We start from the raw sequence: 16,843 nt of genomic DNA, 5'->3' as shown, positions 1-16,843 counted from the left end.
GAACGAAGATTGAAATGTGTAGTGGAGGCCAAGTAGGCACAGACCAAAGAAACATAGATCTTGAACCAGACCATTGACGCAAAGAAGGTGAGATACGTGCAGATGACCGTGAATACAATTACTGCCAAGCAGTTTATGAGGTGCTTCAGTGTGTTGAACTCTTTTTCTGTTCGTCCGTTAGGGAAATAGCCACTGGAGTAGAAGTCACTGAGAAGCTGGTCTTTGTGCTGGAACGCGTTCATTAACCAATCATTGATTTACTTTTCTTGATTTGGGATTTGGCTTTGGCTGATTCGACGGATGTGGATGTGAACTTCTGATGGTTCAATACCGTAGACATTGTCTAAGAAAGACTGTGTAATAATTTTTACGAATTCGAATGAATGGTTCCATTGACAAAAAAAAATGGTAGTCATAAATCATATAGCAGACAAACAGAAATAATGAAGAAAAACTATATGAAATTTAAACTATCAATTGATTCAAGTTTAAGCCTATAATTTTAGTTTTGATGTACTAATATTTCAAATAGTATAATATATGTTTTATATTATTATTTAACTGTTGTATTCTAATAATTTAAATTTCATTTTATATTTTCTATTTAGTAAAGAACCACTGTATATGTATATATAGATTATACATATTCAAATGCAAATAAAATAAAATAATATAGACATAATTGAAGTACAAAATTTATGGCAATAATCCGGGCGTAGCCCGGAAAAATCTCTAGTGACACTAACACAAGCTATTTTAGCGAATATTTCCTGATCAATTATAAAGTGTTATTGATTTGTGTAGTCTTATCAAGTCAATACTATTTGACTTAATATTGTGATTCTATTGTAAAAGGAAAAAATTACAGCAACCAATACGGCAATACAGGCTTCCGTGCTTATACGTTTCTTAACATCCATGTTAAAGTTTGATAATTCATTAAAGCCAAAAATGTACATACATGACACCAGCTCCATATTGGATCGATTCTATACAAATAAAATAATGTAATGATTGGTCAAGAATATCTCATTGTTTATATCTTAAAACTCCTTGGAGATTCATTTTTGCTTTGAAATAAATAAAAATGTCCATTTGATAGATGTTCTATTTGTCCAGATGTCTTCTTGTGATATTGTCATATTCTTGTATGCTGGCATGTACAGATTATAGAGAACCTTGCTTTGCCTCACAATGTACCATACCAATAGTTATAATTTATTGAAATTATTTGGAACATATCAATACTATTAAAACATAAGCAATTTTTATCTACTTACAAATAGTCTAGGTTGGATCATTACATTTAATTATATTTACTATTATTTCTACTCATATCTAATTTAATTGTTAAATATACATCATACCTAAAATTAAGGAACTAACTAACTAATCTATTATTTTTTAAACTAATGAATTTAATTTATATTAATTCGAAATTCAAATAACTAATCAATTATATTTTAGTTATTAATGTAATAAATAATTATATATATATATATATATATATATATCTATTCATTCGTATATATACAACTATATATTAATCCAAATGCCAAAAAAAAACAAATTGTTCAAAACCCTCACCAAATACATAAAAATATAATTCTTATAGTTAGAGTATTAAAATATATATAAATATATATTATAAAATAAATATTAATAGTAATTATATGATGAAACATGTTACTATTGATAGTTTAATGAATATATTTTTTACGCGTTACTCAAACAGACGTGTAATACATTAACAAGATGGAATTTATTTTTAGTATGCATCCACTCAAATATTAATCCATTAACAAGATGAAATTTTAGTTGGACTAAAATTGTATTAAAATTGGAATATCAATTTCATAATATATTCACTATTCATCTGAACGTTCAGGAATATATATTACAATACTCTAAATATAATAATAAATCAAACCGGATTATATATTGGGTCATCTATCAGTTCAACTGAGAACCAGATCTCGGGTTTTAGCGGTTGTTACGGGTTTTGTAGAATTTTTAAATAACAGTTTTTTTTTTTTTGAAAACTAAAATGGATTACATATGAACCACCGAATTTAGCAATTTAACTACGGGTCGGGTCGGGTTTCAAAACATTGAATATAATGTTTCATTTGTAATATCTAAGTGTAGATACAATTAAAATACAAATTTATATCAAATAAATTTGGAATTTTTCAAAAAATAATCCCGCGCTTTGAAAGCGCGGATCAAAATCTAGTCTATATTATTAAAAGAGAAGTACCCATTAAAAAATACCCCTAAGTTTTCTAACTTATTTACACTTCCTTGTCACTGAGAATTAAATTAAATTATATATTTTAAAGCTTTTTTTTCCAGTTAAATTAATGAGTTTTTCTTAATCAAATTTAAACTTAATGTCATTAAATGAACCTACATATTTTAATGTTTGTCTTTTTCAGTTAAATTAATGAGTTTTTCTTAATCAAATTTAAACTTAATGTCATTAAATGAACCTAAAAATACATCACATTTAACGTAGCTTATTACGGATGAGTACGGCCCAATAATGAACTTGAATTTTATTTTTACGAAAATGTGAATCACTTGACGTATGTAATATTTAAAATATATTAAGTACAATATAACAAATGCATATAACCTTCCTATACTTTAGTTTGAAATGATCATGCTCAAGTTTTATATAGTCAATTTATATCATGCATCGATCGATGTACAATATTCAAACCACCTATAGTTTTCGTTTTCCTTATAGGATTTATCAACCAACCAATCATCCTATTGATTTTCTAAGCTTTATAAGAAAACAAATCAATAAATACAAACTCAAAATCCAATATCTTTTATTAATCAAAACATAATATCTTCAATGTCATATCTTTAATGTATCTATTAAATATAGTAACTGTAACCATAATTACACTAATTATAAGAATATATTTGATTACAACCAATTGATCTATTACTTCGGTAATTGATTTTCTTGCAGAAGAGGAAACAATAAATTTAAAATTTGTAAGAATATAAAGATATAGAGATTCCAACCAATTGCCTATATTTGCGTATGATATTCGCATAATAAGCTTCAAATTGAACATTGAAAAAGATAGAGAGATTTTTTTAATCTATTACCGACACAAAACTTAAACAAAATGAAAAGTTAAATGTAATTTTTTTTGTTACACTTTCCGGAAAAAAACGGTTATAACATGGGCTTTCATAATATGACATTTTAACATATTAATGTTATGGACATTTAATAATTATCTTGACGAAAAACAAAGACTATAAATACTTTATTATTAATAAAATTATTAAATTATTTACAATTTGATGACTAATTCATCGTCCTTTTTTATATGTTAAATTTTTCATAAAAGTTTAAAAATCATTGTATTTTCTTTAAACATATATAACTAATTTATAATCTTTTATGTCATACTAAGTCATAATATAATACTTCTTCATAGTTTACATTAATAACCATTGTTTTTATTTATCGTCTGCAATTCTCTAATTACGTCTGTTTGTTCTATTTTTTATATGATATCGAATATTCGTCATAAATAGATGGTTTAAGATGCCAAAAAAATATTTATTTGGTGAATATAATACATCAAATATTACAAATACATCATTTAGTTAAATAAATAACCAAAAACCAAAAACCTTGATCTTTATATTTTTTTATATTTTGTTTTTGAACACCAATCTTTATATTTGTAAGAATTAGATAATAAATGATACAATCAAGATTTATCTTTTAAAGTATACTGAAAATGCACCATGAATCATAAACGAGATCACCGGGGATCGTTGAACCTCTGCCCGAAAGAAAAACGGAACTTTGTGTAGAGAGAAGAAAAGACAGGCGTGTGGGGTACAAATGCCACTCAAAGGCTGTGATCAACTTCTGCAAAGTGGTACTTGAGGGGAAACCAGCAGCCTTGGGCTAGTGGTACTTGAGGGGAAATCTCCCGATACGGTATCCCCAGTTCGAGTCCCGCTGGCCACCCGGGCTAGCGTTAAATCGCAAGAGTACGTGGAGTGCCGTGGGCTTCGCGGAAATAGTCGGTTGATCACGGTCGCCGGAAACCCGCGGTTAACGAAAAAAAAAAAAAAAAAAACTTCTGCAAAGTAAAAAAAAAACTTTCAGGAATTCAAAATACAAATGTGTAATTTTTTACTTTCGTGGCTACATGACTATGTATAATATTTCCATTCTTGTGACACACAGTGATGAAGCGATGGGATTTTTTGATCGGATGAATTTTGAGTTAGTTGGACTATTTCATAGAATTTGAGCTTAAGTGCTTTTAAAAATCAAAATTTAAACTGATTATTTAACAGAGAAAAAAATTAATCGGTTATATGTGATTACGTCTGCTCCTTGCATGCATCTCTCAGTACCGAAAGACAATATCCTCGTCTCACCTATGTTTGTTCACTTAGAATTAACCTATCCAATTCTTGGAAGAGTATTACAATCAAAAGTCCAGAACAATGCATACCACAAATCGTATAAGAAAAATGTTTTGAATGAATTTTAATATTGTATGTAAATCAAATCTTAGCTTGTCCATTTGCTTTAGGCCTAGCCGCCTTGGCAACATTTGTTTGTTCATCTAAAGTATTTACTTTGTCACCACGTGATTTTGTTAAAAGGGTCAGCACATCACATAATTAGCAATGAACCCGTTCAGCGTCTCCGTGCAATGTATTTTTAATTTTATTTAGGCGGCTAATTTTTTTAATGTTGGATAACTATTCTATTAAAAACTATGAAAAATATTATAGACTATTTTGCGGTCGATAATTTTACTTTATAACGATTCACATCTGACTGAATCATATGAGTCACTCTATCGGATTCACATTTGATGATATTCTTTGCGACATGATGTAAATCTCTTGTAAGTTTTTTTTTCGTTAATTTGCATAATTTCATATTTTCTAAGATTTGAAATCTAAACCTACTGGTCTATAAGCATTATTGAACCTTTAGCCAAACACCAAAGAAAGCTTCGAAAGAGGGCTAATTTTTAAGTTGACCATTTCGTGTTTTTTTTAAGCTTTTTTTTCAGTTACCATTGTTACACTTATCATCGAGTTCCATTTACGAGAGTCCGAGTGGGGGATAATACTAAATACAATTTTACAACTTTTATATTTTCATAGGAAAAATTATACGAAGAATTAACAAAAAAAAAGAGAGAGATAGAAGGCAAGTCCGAAGAATTAACAATACGATCTGCTAATCGATGATACCATCACATTATTCTCTAGCAAGTGTTTTCCTCATAAGAAGAAAATTAAACTTTAGATGTATACATCTACTTTAAAAAAGGTATTACAGTATATATAATTTTAGAAGTTTGTTTGAAAATCAAATGGAGAACATAAGTATATATCCAAGTTGGTTATGGGGATCCGGTTGGTAACTTATCCGGCTTATTCCGGACACAAATAAACAAGAATAAAAGAAAACTGATAATGATGTATGGTTTGTAAAGTTCAAAAAAAAATATGATGTATGGTTTGTGAAAAGATAGATATAGAAATAACTTAATATTTATATATATTCGTTAACGAAACACCTAAATGACGAACCAGCACACAAATTAATCTTAAATATATAAGTACGTAAGGAAAGAAAAATTAAACTTCAAGTACATAAATTCTGAAACGTAAATATGTGGATTTAACTACAGTGCATCCGAATTTGACCGATTAGTTGTAGTATAAGTTACATTGATTAACTAATGCGTCGTTTTCATAGAATGATGCTGGTTTACTCTACATTTCATTAGAAAACATAAAACTGTTTCAAAAGGAAAATATATCGATGTTCGATTGCAAGAACATATTCCTTATTGAGCATCAACTTTCCTTTTTAGGTAACCAATTATTTCGAAAGCAGGTGCTACATAGAGCCAGAATTTGCAAGTTGATAATTTTGCAACTTGTTTGTATTTATACATCATCGTATTATATTAGATTTTAATTTCAATGATAGCCAAACGATATATATCATTAATACAAATAATTATATTATATGTTTTGATTGTTTCAGTTTGTAATTTATAATATTTTAATATTTTAATGAAATATACCGTTTTGAATATGTGGAAGAAAACAAGACTCAACGAAACATATTGAAATATGAAAATTCAAGAAAATTAACACATAGGAAAAAAAGAATTGAACATAGGTGTAAGAATAGTTTGAACTTTGAAATGATCCTGCTTTGACCCATTTAACTGCTTCTTTTAGCTACGTCAAAAATATCAACCCCTCGAAAAGAAAAAGTATGGTGATATTTTAGTTCAACTTTCTATTTTTTATAAAAGGATTTTCTTGATGTCAAATGATTTTAGAATCAACAACCGTCATTTAGATTCTAATGTATTGATGAAATACATGATAATAGTCTATGAAACTATTTCAGTTTCAAACAACATAAAACTCCTTTTAAAACGTTCAACTTATTCTTAGAAAAATTAGTAAATCAATTCTCAAAAAAAATCTTTAAAGAAACTATATATGCACTATAAATTTAACGTTGATGACTTGTTTAATCAACTGATCACTGGACATACGAAAGCTAATACACCAGACAGACTTACATATTATGCTATATTTGAATTGTGTTTCTCTAAGCTATTAATCGTATATATACACACAATAGACAATACCAACATGACAAGGGAGGATCTTGACTACCGTCAATGATTCGGGCCATTAGTATATTAATCTTCTCATGATATACAATTAAGATTACATAAATGTTTGATAGTCCACTAATTCAAAGTGATTCAATAACCACATCATTTCACCGAAGAATCTTCCTTCAAGGGTCAAATATTTCTCCAAAGGTGATACAAATATTTGAACTTTCTACATATTCACATAAAGGCAACTGAGAAACAGTTTCCATATTAATAAAAGTAAAACGATGAAAAAGCTACAACACCACTATCACTAAGTGACTAGTTAAACTTAAACCACTATTTTATTCTCCTAAAATAAATCCATATTTTGTAATTATTATTATTGTTTTGTAAAGAACATGAATTGTTTATTCTAGTGCAGTACTATACAATCGAGTCATATATTAGTTTTTGTTCTTGATGTAAGTGAGAATCAAAAATAAATATCCATTATATGACTTGATTCGATTCCATTCCATATTAAATTAAGTCGGAAAATATAATATTCATCTCTTCTTTCTTCAGACAGATATGCTTTCACCAGAAGGAAGTTGTTGTGTATTGCATTTGTCGTTGAGGCTGAGACTGACATTCCACAAAGCTACTCATAAAAGCTTCTTCTTCCTCATGCAACCCATCCAAATTCTGCCACAAGTTTAAAAGATATATAATTCTTAGGTTATTATTAACTTAAGCTCAATTGAAATACAACCTTTATGTAAATAAAATAAATGCAGTTTGGTTATTAGATAATTACCCAAAGGTCGTCGTCTTCTTGTATAGAGAAAGAAGAAGCAATCTTGGGGTTCTCTAAAACTTCGTCGTTACGTGCAAACCTGCCACGTACTCTTGGTCTGTTGTCCGCCAACGTTTTCCGGCATGCATACTTCAAAAACATTTCATTTAAATAAACTAACTATAACCATGCAACAAAAAATATCCCATAATTTGAATTTGTAAACGTTTAGTTTGAGTATCTTTTCAAATAAAATTCACTATAATGGTATTAAGAGCCACATATTAATTTTTAAATTATACATAGATTTTCAAATTAATTATAACTAATCAATCAAACATATATATTTCATTACTATACTAGATATTTTATCTTGTTAAAAGGCTTACTATACTAGATATCAAGCTTATAAATTAAAGTTTTCTTTTATATTCCAAATGCAACTCGTTAAGAAGTTTCAACATGTAAGATTTGATTGAATCAAGATCACAGCTGGGAATTCTTTTCTCCATTGTACCGAAAAATAGAGTTTTAACCAAAAAAACATACATATTTATTTTATTTACGTGAAAAAATGGCATGAACAGGTATTATATTACCTTAATGGTTTTGGTGAAGTTTCTTTGTGTTCGTTTAGCTCTATACTTTGAAATCTTCTCTTTACGTTCTTCCGCACTGTAACGCCCCACCTTCAAACTCTGTTCTTCTCCGGGAAACGGCGTCGTCCATGAGTTCTCCACACCTAAAGGACTCGAGTATGATCGTTGTCCCGTAGTATCCATTCTCAGATTCTTTAAAAGTACACAAAAAGTTACTCTCTTTGTTTTAGAGGTGAAATTACAGAGGAAAACAGTAAATTGATACCTGCAAATCTCCAGTGCTGTAGACACGTCGCATGTGATCGGAGAGGATGGAGTTTTCAGGCGAGCCTAAGAGATTCTGATTCGGGAAACTCGATGAATCTTCCATGACTGAAGAGTTAAACAGAGGACGCTCTGTTTTGACGGCGTCGAAGCTTTCGAAACTGGGGAAAGTGTTAGTGTGGGAGAGGTTAAGGGTTTGGAGTTGAGAGAGTGGAGGAGATGAAGAGAGGAGATGATGAGTCGTAGGGGTAAAGTTGTCAAAGAAATTGAGAGACTGATCATCTATAGGATTAAGATAAGGATTGTTGCAGAAGAGATCTGTTGTTGTTGTTGTTGTGTCGGAAGAAAACATATCTGGTTCAGTACTACTTGAATGGTGGCAAAATGAGGAAGAAGATGAAGACCCATCAACGATATAAAGCTCAGAATCCATTCCTTTTTTTTTTCTTAACAAACTCTAGATTTTTAGTTTACAAAAAAAAAGAAAACAAACTCTAGATTTTTTCAATCGAAGAAGAAGAAGAAGACAGCAAGCAAAACACTTCAATCTTTTGGGTTATGTTCTGTCTTCTTTTTTGGTTTGTTTCTGTAATTGAATTGACCAAATGAAACGGTTACAGAGTGCACAAGTGACACTCGTGATCTTTATTTTTGAAAAATCACCAGAATCCAAAAATGGCAAAAAGAAAAGAATTAATGTAAATTTGGACTTTTTCCCAGAAAGTGTTTTTCTTTCTTTCTTGGTTTAGTTTCTGGTATCAGAACCAAGCCATGACAGGTCCAGTTTATTTGGTCTGCTGGTTTTTATAGCGGACAAAAATATGAATTTGACAGACAAGCCCTCGTTTTCATATATTTTATAAATGAATCCGTCTATATTTCATCAACTTGTCATGCATCAAAGCGTCGTGAGACTTCTCGCTGCGCTAATCTCAACTTGTCAAATATGTCTATTGGATTATTGTTGTTATTATTATTATTATTATTATTATTATTATTATTATTATTATTATTATTATTATTATTATTATTATTATTATTATTATTATTATTATTATTATTATTATTATTATTATTATTATTATTATTATTATTATTATTATTATTATTATTATTATTATTATTATTATTATTATTATTATTATTATTATTATTATTATTATTATTATTCTTTTTTTTTTTGACAGCTATTATTATTATTATTATTATTTTATATTGGATTGATTATAGATCAATTTTGTAGATTAGGATGGCATTTAAAGAAGAACAAAATGAGAACATGCAAGTTTAGAGCTCAAAAACGTTGTATGAGCTTTTTTGCATTGCACACGGAATTAGATGGTTTATATTGGATTATGTTAATCTAAGCAAGAAAGATTATACGGATTTGTTGAAATTAATTAAGGATTAGCTAAACCTCGTCTGTATTCTTAAATATTTTTTTACAGATTTAAGTTTTTAATTTTGCATATATATATGTAACATCTCGAGTTGTAATACATTGAAAGATCGATTTTCCGTCATATATTCGTTTAGAACTTCAGAGTTGAGCGTACTTGGACTAGAGTAGTGAAAGGATGTGTGACCTATTGATCCGCGATACCGTGCGAGTGAGGCTAATGCACGAGGAAATGATTTTGGGCCTTGGAAAATTAACGGACCGATCGTTGGAATAGGATGGGATCCATGGGGCGGAGAAAGTGGATGTGGCTGGCTTATTAGCCGTGGACGGTCAGAGCGTTATAAGTGGTATCAGAACTATGTTAGCCATCTCGGTTCTAACCCGAGAGGCGTTTTGAGATATGTCGTTAAGCGCAACGAGGACGTTACGTTTTTTGAAAATGGGTGAACTGTAATATCCCAAATTGTGATATATGGAAACGTTTAACAGAATTGATTTGGCTACCTATAACGCTCCGAGATGTTATATAATTGAATTGTTAAAAGATGAGGTCTTGGGTTCAAGTAACGCCAAACACATTAATAACCTAAATGAAAAAAATCAATAAAGATTCACATGTGAAGAATTAGAGTCGATATTCTGCAGGACCAGCCTGAGATCTATAGGCGGATAGTTTCTACAGGACGAGTTGTTACAATATATATATTAATTTTGCATTTTTTAGATCTCCAAGTTTTTTTTTCTAAAAGATGTTCAAGTTGTTTCTCTAGCCAAAAGAACATAACAGAACATAAACACAAGTTTATATGTTATCCATATAACTTATAATTTGTCACAAAATAACAGTTTTTCATGATAATTGTTACCTAAATTTAGTTATAAAAATCTAAATTAACAGAATCATAAACTTCTTGGTTAGTATACACATTGGTTAGAACTGTTTTCGATAAATTATTGTAGGTTTTAAAATGTAAAATATTCCAAAATTTAGTCGATAAATTTACTAATCAAATTATTCAGTGTTGAGAATCTTTGTAGGAATTCTCTCTCTCATGTTTTTAATATACAGTCTACTTAAGAGTATTAGCCTATTAGGCATGACATAATCAAAAGTAAGAAACTGATTGAAAACTTTTGAAGTCGTACTGCTACTACTAGAGAAACAAAAATAATCTAATTCTTCCACTGTTACCGCTACCACCGCTGATGAAAAACTGTGTAGATAAAATATAATTGTACTAAGATATAATCTGGAATATACTTTTGAGATTAAAATTGTAAAGCAAGCTATCAAAATTTCATGGAACCTTTATTATAGACGCTTATTCTAATCTTTTTAGTTGACAAAAACGGTTAAAACAAAAAAAAAAAGAGTAAATAATCTATTCATTTGCATTTGGGATAGACATTTCGGGTTTTTTTTTGGGAAAAAGACATTTCGGTTAAAATTTGAATTTGGTTCGGGTTGGTTTGGTTTGCTTAGGTTTAAAATATGTATATATTAATATCATTTAAATTAACTATATACAATATAAAATATATAAATATTTTTATTTTGAAAAAAAATTGAACATTTTTTTATAAAAGATTTGAATAAATATTGACAAATTAATAGTTAAATTTTAAACTTTGCATTGAATATTTTTTTTAATTATAAATTACAAAAACTATAAACATCACACAATTTTGTTATCAGTGATTCAATTTTTTATTATAAAATGATACAAATGATCAAAAACAATATGAGTAGAAAAAATTATTTAATAAATATCAATACTAAAAATATACTATATATGTTAATACCGTTTAAATTTATTTATAGACCATATATAATAAAAAGTGTTTGCTTAGATTAACAAAATGTATTTATGTGTTCACATCAATTTGATAATATACGCAATAGTTACTGAATTTTTAATATTTAATATATAATTATTATTTAGTAATATGTAAAAAAATATATAATACGTAAAAGTGATTTATATATAGTGTTCATTTCACGCAAGACGCATATTTTAACCTAGCTTAAACATAAAAGCCAAACATCACAATAAAAATGTAGAAAATGCAATTCAATAATTTTTGTATTATTATTTTCAAACCTAATATAAATATCATAGTAGTTTTTGGCTTTGATAATAGTGTATAAGAATCATATTATTTTATTATTAGCTGTGTCTCTTCTATTCATTTAGAAATAAAATATATAAAATTATGCTTAATTGTTTAGGCTAAATGATTAAGTATCTTTAATTTTAATATTATTAGTATACTTAATTAATTTAATTAAATAAATTCTTCGATTTTTCTATTCGGTTTAACTTAAAACCAAACCAAACCGAACTATTTGGGTTGACAAAATTTTTGACCAAATAGTTTGGGACATTACTTTTGTTTGGGTTCGGCTGGGTTGGTTCGGTTTGGTTCAGTTTGATTTTTTTGCCACCCCTAATTTACGCTCTATAAAAATATTTTAAAACTAAAATGAGGATTTAAAAAAATAATGATGATGATTGATGAATATAAATATATGCTTACATTGATGTTGTCAAAAAAATGCTTACATTGCCAGTTATGTCTAATTGTATGTCAATGGGCCGAGATGTGTTTAGTCCACAATAATGATAGCAGAAGTAGAAAAATAACTAAAGTGAAAAATTGTTTCAAGAGGCAAACAAAGTGGACACTTGTAAGTTTTGAGTTGAATCTTCTCTCTGTCTCACCCTTTTGCGTGTGTGTATTATGTGTGTGGCCACTATATGTAGTAAAATCAGAGTGCGTTGGTAGGGAAGAGCAGAAACAGAGAGAGGGAAAGATCTTATCCATGGTGGCTATTGCTAGTCTCCAAGCAATTCATCTCAACTTCGGGAGACGTGGCAGCATCCGATGTGGGATCTCGGAGCCGAGCGGAGAGCCAGCTCCTGTAGGGCAGAAGACTAGATACAACGATGGCTTAGCTGAGAGAGTGTTCATGGGACTGTTCGCGAGGAAGATGGACAAGTTTGGTGGCTCGAAGAAGAAGAATGAGATGAAGGAGAAAGGGTTTTGGGACTACGACTACGAGAGCTTCGTTGAGGTTTCAAAGAGAGTGATGCAGGGAAGATCAAGGACGCAGCAGCAAGAGGTTGTGAGGGAGGTTCTTCTCTCCATGCTTCCTCCTGGCGCTCCTGAACAGTTTAGAAAACTGTTTCCACCTACGAAATGGGCAGCAGAGTTTAATGCAGCTCTTACCGTGCCTTTCTTTCACTGGTTGGTTGGTCCTTCTCAGGTCATAGAAGTGGAAGTGAATGGGGTGAAACAGAGAAGTGGCGTTCGTATAAAGAAATGCAGGTAGCAATTAAGTTCAAATTGTTTTTGACTATTACTACTTGTTGTGGAAGGCACGGCACCTGAAACATTGGTGTATGATCTCCAAAATTTTAAAACCTAATATACATAAACATAAAGCCTCAAAATTATATTTATATTTTTACTAAATTATTCGTAGCCCCCAAAATCGTTCACATACTTGCTTTTACTTCTATTAATATTGAAGGTATCTGGAGAACAGTGGGTGTGTAGGAATGTGTGTGAATATGTGCAAGATCCCAACACAAGATTTCTTCACAAATGAGTTTGGCCTCCCACTCACCATGAACCCAAGTAAGTAATCTCTTTCTCACCATATAATCTCTTCTTCCTCAACATAATTGCCCATTCTCTTCATTTTCTGTTCGTAGATTTTGATGATATGAGTTGCGAGATGATATACGGCCAAGCGCCTCCTGCCTTTGAGGATGATCCAGCCACCAGACAACCTTGTCTAGCAGACATATGTACGTCTTGCAAAGTCTCAGATTGAATTAGATGTAGCTAGTATGTAATTTAAACTAACACATGATGATGTTGCCTGCCTGCATGCAGGTTCTATGTCCAATCCAAGCTCGCCAGTCTGCCCTAAACTACACGCATGAAAGGCATTGGATCAGCCAGATGTGTTTTTTCCAAGAGATACATTATATACTTTTTTACAAGCATATACAGATAAAAGTCAACAATGTAAAGAGTCTTGATACTAGTTAGTATTCTGTGTTAGTATTCTAGTTGAGTTGTGAAAGTTTATGATACACATACACTTGAGCGTATACCTCTCTCTCCACTTTTCCGTGAAGCGTATTTCTGAATTAATTCCTATAGCTAGGGTGTACAAAACTGAACAGGTGAAACATTAATATTTGAATGGGCCACACCTAAGAGTACAAACAGAATGAAAGGAGTGTGATTGGGAGGTGATTCATTGAAAGCACATGGAAGTTGGTTGGCCCAACAAACAATCACAGACATTGAACTGTTATTGTTAGTTACCTAAAGAGTAAGACAGCCTTTGTTTCTGCCCAATTTTCTTACTCTCTAAAGATAGCAGCTAACTTTGAGGTCAAGAGAGAGAGAGAGAGAAAAGACTCAAGAGAGAATGATTAGAGCTGATAAACATGTGATGAGTCTTTCAGCTTTACAACACACTTCCATCTTCTAAAGTGATAATAGATTAACCCAACTTTCTATTTCCTTTTTTTCCTTTATACTGAATACATTGTTTAAAAATAAAAGACATCTCACCACCTCCTTTTACAGCTAAAGCTTAGATATGAAGATGGAGAGGAGTCATGAAACGATGATGACCAGAATCCCCACTTCAGATCCTCACAATACCACTTCAGATATAATGGACTCAGTCTGGAAACTTTATGACAACCCTTACTACTGTTGTTCACAGTCTCAAGAGCATCAACACCAACGCAAGTCTTTTATTTGGGATCTAAATTTCATAAGAGTCTTCATGGAATCTGAACTAGAGAAAGCTAGAGCCGAGATCAAGGGGTTGAAGGCAGAGCTGAACTACGAGAGAAAAGCTCGAAGACGGGCAGAGCTGATGAACATGAGGCTGGCCAAAGATGTGGAGGATGAGAGAAAGGGTAGAGAAGCTGAGGAGATGCAATACAAGCGGCTCTTAAAGGAGAGATCATCTGAGAAAGCAGAGATGGTTAGGATGAGACAAGAAGTTGAGGAAGAGAGACAGATGCATAGGTTGGCAGATGTTCTGAGGGAAGAGAGAGTTCAGATGAAACTGTCGGATGCAAGGCTTTTCTTGGAGGAGAAGCTATCTGAGTTAGAGGAGTCTAATAAAGAAAGAGACAAGGAGAGGAACATGATCATGAAAACAAAGATACTGGATAGAGCGAGTAGTACACCTGCGAGTGGGAGGTGTGAGAATCCGCACATAAAGAGAGGGATCAAAGGGTTTGTGGAGTTCCCTAGAGTTATGAGAGCAATAAGATCAAAAAGTGAGAAATGGGGTTCGAAGATCGAGTGCCAGAAGGTTCAGCTCAAGACTCTTCTCAGACAAAAGACCACTCCAAGATGTGCTTCTATTCACTCATCTGCTTGATACTGTAAAAGCTTATATTCCCTCTCATTTGTATCTGAATAATCAACATCTAAGCTGGAAGCTGTACTGTTAAGGACACTCTTTGTTTGTACTAATATTCAGTGGATTTTGCAACATGAAGCTAACTAGACTTTGATTTTTTTTCTTTCATTTCCTCCATCATTCATTTAACTTCAAATATTGATACTTACCATTTGAAATGTAAAGCATATATTTATAGACTAATTAGCTTCATGTTGGGAATCAATTTAACAAATACTGAATAAATTTGAACTTGCTTCAGTGGTTTTGGTATTGAATGATGCAGTGAATTAGAGACACAATTGTTCTCCTTCAAAAGTAAACCAATGAGATTTCTAATCTGATCTTGTAGAGAACCAACGAATGAATAAACAAATGCATTTCTTGATCCTTCTTATATGAATGATTCTTGTTGTTTCTCTGTATGTTTTGTTGATACATACATCTGAAATGTTATTTGCCTATTCAGGGCGGGTCATGAGATTTTAAGTCATAAACAATTTAGTGCTGGATATATGGAGAAAGCAAATGCCCTCAACTTCTGCAGGTACACATATCACTGGATTAGATCTCTTGTTTTGGTGAACAAATGAAATGGGAGTGAGAAGACGAAACTGTTTATCAAGTGAATGAATGATAATACTTAGGTTTCTTCACACTTTGTGAACCAATGAAGCGATCCTTCTACATATTCATATACAGAGAGAGCTCATCAAGTAATCTCACAAGGGGATGCAGGAGTGACGACATACCTCCAAGCGTTGGTGCTATAATCGAAAACTTCACACGTAGTTGTAACATCGTCAAACTCTTGAGAGTTATATAGCCAAACTGGTTTGTAGGTGCCGTTGAATCGATCTTTACAGAATCCATGCAAAGATAATGGGTATATACCCAATCTAGTCAAAGAAAATTGGTAGGACGAGGGAGACATACCTTGTTAAAATTTGGATAGGGGGAGAGTTCAATGCCATCTAGTAGTTGGATTGATCACAATACACCAGAAGGACATATCCGAGATTTTGGGGGCATAACTATTTAGTAGGAACTTTAATATTTTTTACAGACATTTAGAGATTTATATATCTATATAAACTAGATAAGGAACCCATGCAATATCGCACGGAACCTATTTTATAAAAATAAAGATGTCATAATTTATAAGGTAACATTTAACAAAATCAGTATATATTTAAAATAATAATAATAATAATAAGAAACCATTGCAAACTTATGTTTATGACAATATATTATTTCATAAATTCGTCATTCAAGATGCAAATATTTTTTTTAAACATGTTATAGTTTTCACAAATTCATGCGAAAACTCATTTTATATAAATAAATATTATACACTATACTTATATTTATATATATATATATATGTATATATATATACTTCTTAATTTTACTTTTATTTTGAAGATTAACTTCTTTACTTTATTTCGAAAAACAATTCATGTCAAAATGTAGAAAATTTAAAGATCTATATCAATATAAAATTACCTCTTAAAACATTGGGGGCCAGGATCGGCACATCCCAGTGATGGAAGACAGGAAGAGGCATACTAGATCATCACAACTACTGGATCAATCTTCAGCCTCCTCATTAGCAGATTTCTACGACAGTTCAACTGTCTTTCTTGGAAATTCTTGGATTGTATTGTGGATCTCCATTGATTGAATACT

The 16,843-nt window shown here is 30.9% G+C and overlaps 3 protein-coding genes across 3 annotated transcripts; 2 read left to right on the top strand and 1 right to left on the bottom strand.

The window, feature by feature from the left end:
* Positions 1–2,352: 2,352 nt before the first annotated feature.
* Positions 2,353–9,319, bottom strand: LOC103838100 (putative zinc finger protein CONSTANS-LIKE 11). Its single transcript, XM_033279478.1, has 4 exons — positions 8,308–9,319; positions 8,043–8,234; positions 7,465–7,593; positions 2,353–7,352 (listed from the first exon to the last, which is right to left on the bottom strand). The coding sequence occupies exons 1-4, from the start codon at positions 8,737–8,739 to the stop codon at positions 7,245–7,247; spliced, it is 861 nt and encodes a 286-aa protein (XP_033135369.1). The 5' UTR covers positions 8,740–9,319; the 3' UTR covers positions 2,353–7,244.
* Positions 9,320–12,471: 3,152 nt separating this feature from the next.
* Positions 12,472–13,846, top strand: LOC103838102 (beta-carotene isomerase D27, chloroplastic). The gene is made up of 4 exons (XM_009114528.3): positions 12,472–13,038; positions 13,244–13,350; positions 13,428–13,523; positions 13,612–13,846. The coding sequence occupies exons 1-4, from the start codon at positions 12,533–12,535 to the stop codon at positions 13,659–13,661; spliced, it is 759 nt and encodes a 252-aa protein (XP_009112776.1). The 5' UTR covers positions 12,472–12,532; the 3' UTR covers positions 13,662–13,846.
* A 161-nt stretch (positions 13,847–14,007) lies between these two features.
* LOC103838101 (protein BRANCHLESS TRICHOME) lies at positions 14,008–15,278 on the top strand. Its single transcript, XM_009114526.3, has 2 exons — positions 14,008–14,222; positions 14,320–15,278. Exon 2 carries the CDS (start codon positions 14,333–14,335, stop codon positions 15,131–15,133), a length of 801 nt encoding a protein of 266 aa, XP_009112774.1. The 5' UTR covers positions 14,008–14,222; positions 14,320–14,332; the 3' UTR covers positions 15,134–15,278.
* Positions 15,279–16,843: the final 1,565 nt, after the last annotated feature.

Source organism: Brassica rapa, chromosome A09 (assembly GCF_000309985.2).
Source record: "Brassica rapa cultivar Chiifu-401-42 chromosome A09, CAAS_Brap_v3.01, whole genome shotgun sequence".
Lineage (NCBI taxonomy): Eukaryota > Viridiplantae > Streptophyta > Magnoliopsida > Brassicales > Brassicaceae > Brassica > Brassica rapa.
This window is presented reverse-complemented; position numbering and strand designations above follow the sequence as displayed.